The following is a 6,000-nucleotide window of genomic DNA, read 5'->3' as shown; positions in this document are numbered from 1 at the left end:
CTTCTCCACATCCGTGGCTTGGAGTCAGCACACCAGTGCTGGAATGCACTCTGTGCGGTGTATGTGTCTGACTCAGCCATGTCGAAGGTCAGCCTAACGAGAAGGCTGTACCATAAGCGCCTGGAACCTGGCACGAGCATGACTGAGCATTTACGTGCCATGAGGCAGCTATGCACCGACCTAGAGGAATGAGGACTTCAAATTTCAGAACTGCAACAAGTGTTCATAATTTTATCTTCCCTCGACAAATCGTATGACACGATGGCAACAACCTTGGAAGCCCTCCCAGAGCGGCAGCTAACTCTGTCCTACCTAACCGGCAGGTTGATGGAGGAGGAAATGAAGAGGGCTGATAACCGCCGGGAGCGTGGGCTAACTACCAAGGCATCTACAGCGAGGGAGGATGTTCCACTTAAAGCAGCTGTCCAGGGAAATGGAGAGAGCCCTGGAGTGTTTGTTGTGCGGCGTTGCTATGCCTGCGGATCCACACGGCATCTACGACATGAGTGTCCCTCTCTGAAAGATCGCTTTGCAGGGAGGAAAGATACCAGGCGGAGGAGGGGCGGCAAGAGCTCCGACGTGTCTGTCGTTCAGCTGGTGGAGCAGGAGAGCGAGCACGAGTGGCTGCTAGACAGCGGCGCCAGCCAGCATGTGGCCTGCCAGAAAGAACTGTTTACATTCCTGCAACCAACTTCAAAAGCTACTGTACATTTAGCTAATGGACTCAACTTCCCAGTGCAGGGAGAGGGCACAGTGACGGTGCCGGGATTTGATGGGTCTGTATGCAATGTATTGTATGTACCTGAACTCAGACATAATTTACTGAGTGTTGCTGTGTTAAACAGAAAGGGGTATTGTGTAACATTTGACCAAGGGAAATGTAAAATTTCACATGGTGATAAGGTCTGTGCACAAGGCACAGAAAGAGGTGGCCTTTACGTACTTGACAGTACACTATTTGAAGGTGCCACAAACCTCTGCAGAAATGAGGCAGAGCATGACAGTTGCTGTCACGTTTGGCACAGGAGACTGGGACATCTGTCCTATGCTGTGCTAGAAAGGATGGTGCAGAACGCCAGTGGCATAAAATTAGAGGAATGCCAAAGGTACCTTGATTGCCAAACCTGTAAAAAGGTAAAATCAAAGGCCTGTCCTGTCAACAAGAAGAGTGACAGACAAACAGACAGAATGTTTCAAGTGGTATCAGCAGATTTGATAGGGCCACTTGATACGTCCGTGGGGGGAGCAAAATACGCTCTGACTTTGATCGATCACCATTCCCGGTTCAGTTTCTGTTTTCCACTTAAAAGTAAGTCTGACAGCAGTCAGCGCATACGTGAGTGGGCAAGGTTCATGGAACAAAAATATGCCAGAAAGGTTGCGGAATTGCAGACCGACCGAGGCACAGAATTCACATGTGCAGAATTGGAAAATTGGCTAAAAGCACAGGGCATATGTCACAGGCTAACAAACAGGGGAGTGCCTGCAGAAAACGGGATGGTAGAAAGACGCAATGGGTTATTGCAAACAAAAATGAATGCATTGTTGTCAGACGCGAATCTGGGCAGACGTTATTGGGCTGAGGCCATGCAGACCACAAACTATCTAATTAATCGTCTGTGGACGTCTGGAATTGGCAAGACACCGTATGAGGCTTTATACGGTAAACCCCCGTCTCTTAGACACCTCTGCACTTTCGGTGTGTCCTCCTGGGTCCAAAACCCCAAGGGACAGAAAGCTGGGAGTGGAATGGAAAAGCTAACGTTTCTGGGTTACGAAACAGGCTCAAAAGCGTACCGTTTCTGTGACAGGGGTTGTAAATTAACAATTTCCCGATCAGCTGTATTTAATGAGTCGGAGGGGTGGAACAGACTTTCAGCCAGAGAACCAGAGCAAAGCACAGTAATTTTGCCTGTAGCGCCAGCCGGTGATCTGCCAAAGTTGACAGATAACAGCAGGCTGGAGGGGCCGAGTGCTGAGCAGAGGCAAAGCGACGATTTAACCCTAAAAATGGCGAAATTAGAGCCAGACTCCGAGGAAGCAAGTAAATCTGACATACCGAGGTGTTCAGAAAGGGCAAATAAGGGAATGCCTCCCAAAAGTTATGGTTATGATGGAGAGGAAACAAATTTTGTCACAGTATGTAATGTGAAAACACCAAAAGCAATTGTAAAGTGTAAAGAAATGCATTGCATGCCCTGGAAAAGAAAATGTAAACCAACGTGTGTAACAAGCTATGAAAAATGTAAATGAAATATTGAAATGTACCCACTGTAATGTAAATGTTGCCATGCTGGAGGAAAATGTAATTATGAATGTAAATGAACTGCACAGCCAGAAATTAGGAGGGGTGTCACGGGTTGAACCCCAGACCTGACTGGTAATTTACTGGCTGCACAGTAACAGGCCTGAAGCCTTGGCCAAACCAGGAGTATACAGCATCCTGGGAGCTCCGTGCTGATGCAATATCTGGTGATATTGCATCAGGTGATTTCATGTGAGTGTATGTGCGTGTGGCAGCAACAGCACAGTCAGCATGAATGTGCAGTAATCCTCATGCTGTGATTGGCTGCAGGAAATATAAATGTCCAGCAGAGGCAAGCAAGTGTGTGGGAGAAGCAGAGCATTGTGAGCCGGAGTCTACGTTGGTTGGAAGAGTGGATCGTGTACCGTTGTACTACTTGGACATTGTAAATATCTGTACATACAGTAAAGGAGGTGTGGTGGAGAACTTCTGCCTCTGAGTCTTCCTTGTTGCCGGGGGTGATTGTGGTTCGGCCGTGAGGCACAGAAACGTCAAACAGCTGTGCATAGCTGCTTGCAACAGTATGTCTACAGTGGTTTAGCTCGTGGGAGGCAGGCAGTACCATGTGAGACACTCAGGGATGGTGATACTATGAGTGGCCTAAACTGTGGATACTTTTGTATTTTTGAAACATGCCGTCATGATATATATCCTTCGATGGGTAACTGAATGCAAAATGTAATGAAACAAATCGTGTTCTCTGTTTTCTGTCAAACATTCTAGCCAAATAACCAGAAAAGGAAAACTCAACTGCCTTATGTAATAAAAGTGGATTTCATTAACTCAGAACTAACCAATGAGACTTGGGGTGCACAGGCTACTGGAGACAGATGGCCTCTTCTTTGCATTAAGAGCCTCTCTTGTGTAGACAGACACTCTGCTGCAGGCTACGGGAGATGTGATTGCCTCCTTAAGAGCACCTTCATTGTGCTTTGACCACCGTCATATATGCGATCAGTCATGAAATGAACCGTTGTTAAGTGGTGCATGCCTGTATAGAAGTAAATCAATACCTATAAGAGGTCAGAGGAGCTCATGAGATGTGTGTCATAACTGTATTCTCGTGCAGAACAAACCAAACCAAACATCACAGCAATGAGAAAACAGTTGATTTCCATGCTAACCCTTTCTCCTTTATGGTTTTTTGAAGATGCTGCCCCGATCGACATGTACTGAGAGCTGCCATCCTGGACAGACAAAGGTGGTACGCCAGGGGGAGCAGATCTGTTGCTATGACTGTGCTCAGTGCTCTGAAGGGAAGATTTCCAGTCAGCTGGGTGAGTGAAGAAGGTGATGCTCCATCCAATCGGTGTTCCAGAAGTTTGTGGAAATGAGCTGCTCAAAGGTCTTCCAGCGCAATCTTTTCGTTCCCAGCACTCAGAGGAACTGTGGCATCCAGGAACTTTTGTCCCCTTCCCCTGAGGAATGTCTCAAGTCCCACTATGCGGCTTCTCATGTTTGCACCAGCTATTTTGCTGGCACCGATGTGAGAACCTTCATGTCAAGCTATTAGGTTGGACAAAGAGGATAGGTTCTGGTGAAGGAGGCCTTAGAGATCATTATGCCTTGAAGAAACAGGCTGATGGCCAAGATGGGAGAAATAGTCAACGTGATACAGTGCTGGTCCTGACATATCATGAGAGCTTTATTGTAGCATCCTGGTGAACTGAATGAGCTAAGAATCTGGATTTGCCTGGTGGGATTCTCCATTTATGTAACACATTCCCTCTCTGCCTTAGCTGCAAGTGGGCATACTAATAATTATTGAAACAACAGCACAATCCCATGCATGTATATGCAAAAGTACCATTAAACTCAATGTGATGTGCTCCCAGGGAAGTGTTTATAGGATATCAGTATGTTCCATTGAATTCAGTGGGACTTATTTCTGAGTAGTCATGCACATGGGCATCATAGAATGACCTGGACAAAAATGTCAAGAAAATCCCTGTAAAAGAGCCATTGTTCATCCTTGGCGATTTCAATGCTAGAGTTGGTGCTGATAACAGTTCATGGACCACTTGCTTAGGTCAGTTTGGCACTGGGAGGATGAACGAAAATGGCCAACGCCTGCTAGAGTTTTGCTGTCATCAAGGTCTCTGTGTCAGCAACACGTTCTTCAACACAAAGCCCCAACATAGAGTCTCTTGGAGACATCCAAGATCAAAGCACTGGCACCAGCTCGACCTGATCCTCACCAGATGCTCCAGCCTTCCCAGCATCAAGATCACACGCAGTTATCATGGTGCTGCCTGCGACACTGACCACTCCCTGGTGTGCAGCAGAGTGAAACTGCGAACAAAGCGACTGTATCACACGAAAAAGGAAGGAAGACCTCGCATTGATACCAGCAAGACCCGGTATCAGAGAAAAGTGGAGGAATTTGCACAAGCGCTTGAGGAATCTCTTCCAGGCCCGGCCGAAGCAAATGCATCCAACAGATGGGAACATTTCAAGAATACCGTTTACAACACTGCATTGTCCATATTCGGCAAGAAGACCAACAAGGCGGCAGACTGGTTTGAAGCCCACTCTGAGGAGTTGACACCAGTCATTGAGGAAAAGAGGAGAGCTCAAGCAGCATACAAGGCCTGTCCCAGTGAGCGCAACCTGCAGGTCCTCCGAGGTGCTGGCAGCAAAGTCCAGCAGACTGCCAGGAGATGTGCTAACGACTACTGGCTCCAGCTCTGTTCCGAGATACAGATAGCAGCTGACACAGGCAACATTAAGGGGATGTATGATGGTATCAAGCAGGCCCTAGGTCCAACACAGAGGAAAATTGCCCCTCTGAAGTCTGCCACAGGCGAGGTCATCCAGGATCGGGCGCAGCAGATGGAACGCTGGGTGCAGCACTACTCTGAGCTATATTCCAGAGAAAATGTAGTCACCGAAGAAGCACTGAACAACATTGAGTGCCTGCCTCTGCTGGAAGAGCTTGACAGTGAACCAACCCTAGAAGAACTTCACGTGGCCCTGGACTCCCTTGCCTTTGGCAAGGCACCTGGAAAAGACAGCATCCCTGCTGAAGTCCTAAAATGCTGCAAAGAGATCATCGTCACTGAACTGCATGAAATCCTCTGTCTCTGCTGGAGAGAAGGTGGAGTACCTCAAGACATGAGGGATGCAAACATCATCATGCTGTACAAGAACAAAGGTGACAGGGGTGACTGCAACAACTACCGCGGCATCTCTCTCCTTAGCATTGTAGGAAAGCTGTTTGCCCGAGTTCCACTAAAGAGGCTCCAGGTACTTGCAGAGAGCGTCTATCCAGAATCACAGTGCGGATTCCAAGCCAACAGGTCCACCACTGATATGGTATTCTCCCTTAGACAACTGCAGGAGAAAGGCAGGGAACAACGACAGCCACTCTTTATAGCCTTCATAGATCTCACAAAGGCTTTCTACCTGGTCAGCAAGATGGCCTCTTCAAGATTCTCCACAATTGGATGTCCACCCAGGCTCCTCAGCATCATCAGATCTTTCCACAAGGACATGAAGGGCACTGTTGTCTTCGATGGCTCCACATCAGACCCTTTTGACATCCGAAGCAGAGTGAAGCAGGGCTGTGTTCTTGCGCCAACCTTGTTTGTGATTTTCTTCGCTGTCCTGCTGAAGCAGACCTTTGGAACTGCAACAGAAGGCATCTATCTCTGGACCAGATCAGACGGAAAGCTCTTCAACCTCTCCAGACTCAG

General features: G+C 47.8%; 1 protein-coding gene across 1 annotated transcript in view; it reads left to right on the top strand.

The window, feature by feature from the left end:
• The first annotated feature begins 261 nt into the window (after positions 1 to 261).
• The window catches only part of LOC136653874 (zinc transporter ZIP2-like), a 35,681-nt gene continuing 29,942 nt past the window's right edge, over positions 262 to 6,000 (top strand). The window contains exon 1 of the mRNA XM_066630749.1: positions 262 to 651. Coding sequence (XP_066486846.1) covers positions 262 to 651 — 390 coding nt within the window. The remainder of the gene's footprint in view (positions 652 to 6,000) is intronic.

Source organism: Tiliqua scincoides, chromosome 5 (genome assembly GCF_035046505.1).
Source record: "Tiliqua scincoides isolate rTilSci1 chromosome 5, rTilSci1.hap2, whole genome shotgun sequence".
NCBI classification, from domain to species: Eukaryota; Metazoa; Chordata; class Lepidosauria; order Squamata; family Scincidae; genus Tiliqua; species Tiliqua scincoides.
The sequence above is the reverse complement of the archived record's forward strand: the minus strand, read 5'-3'. Positions and strand labels throughout refer to the sequence as shown.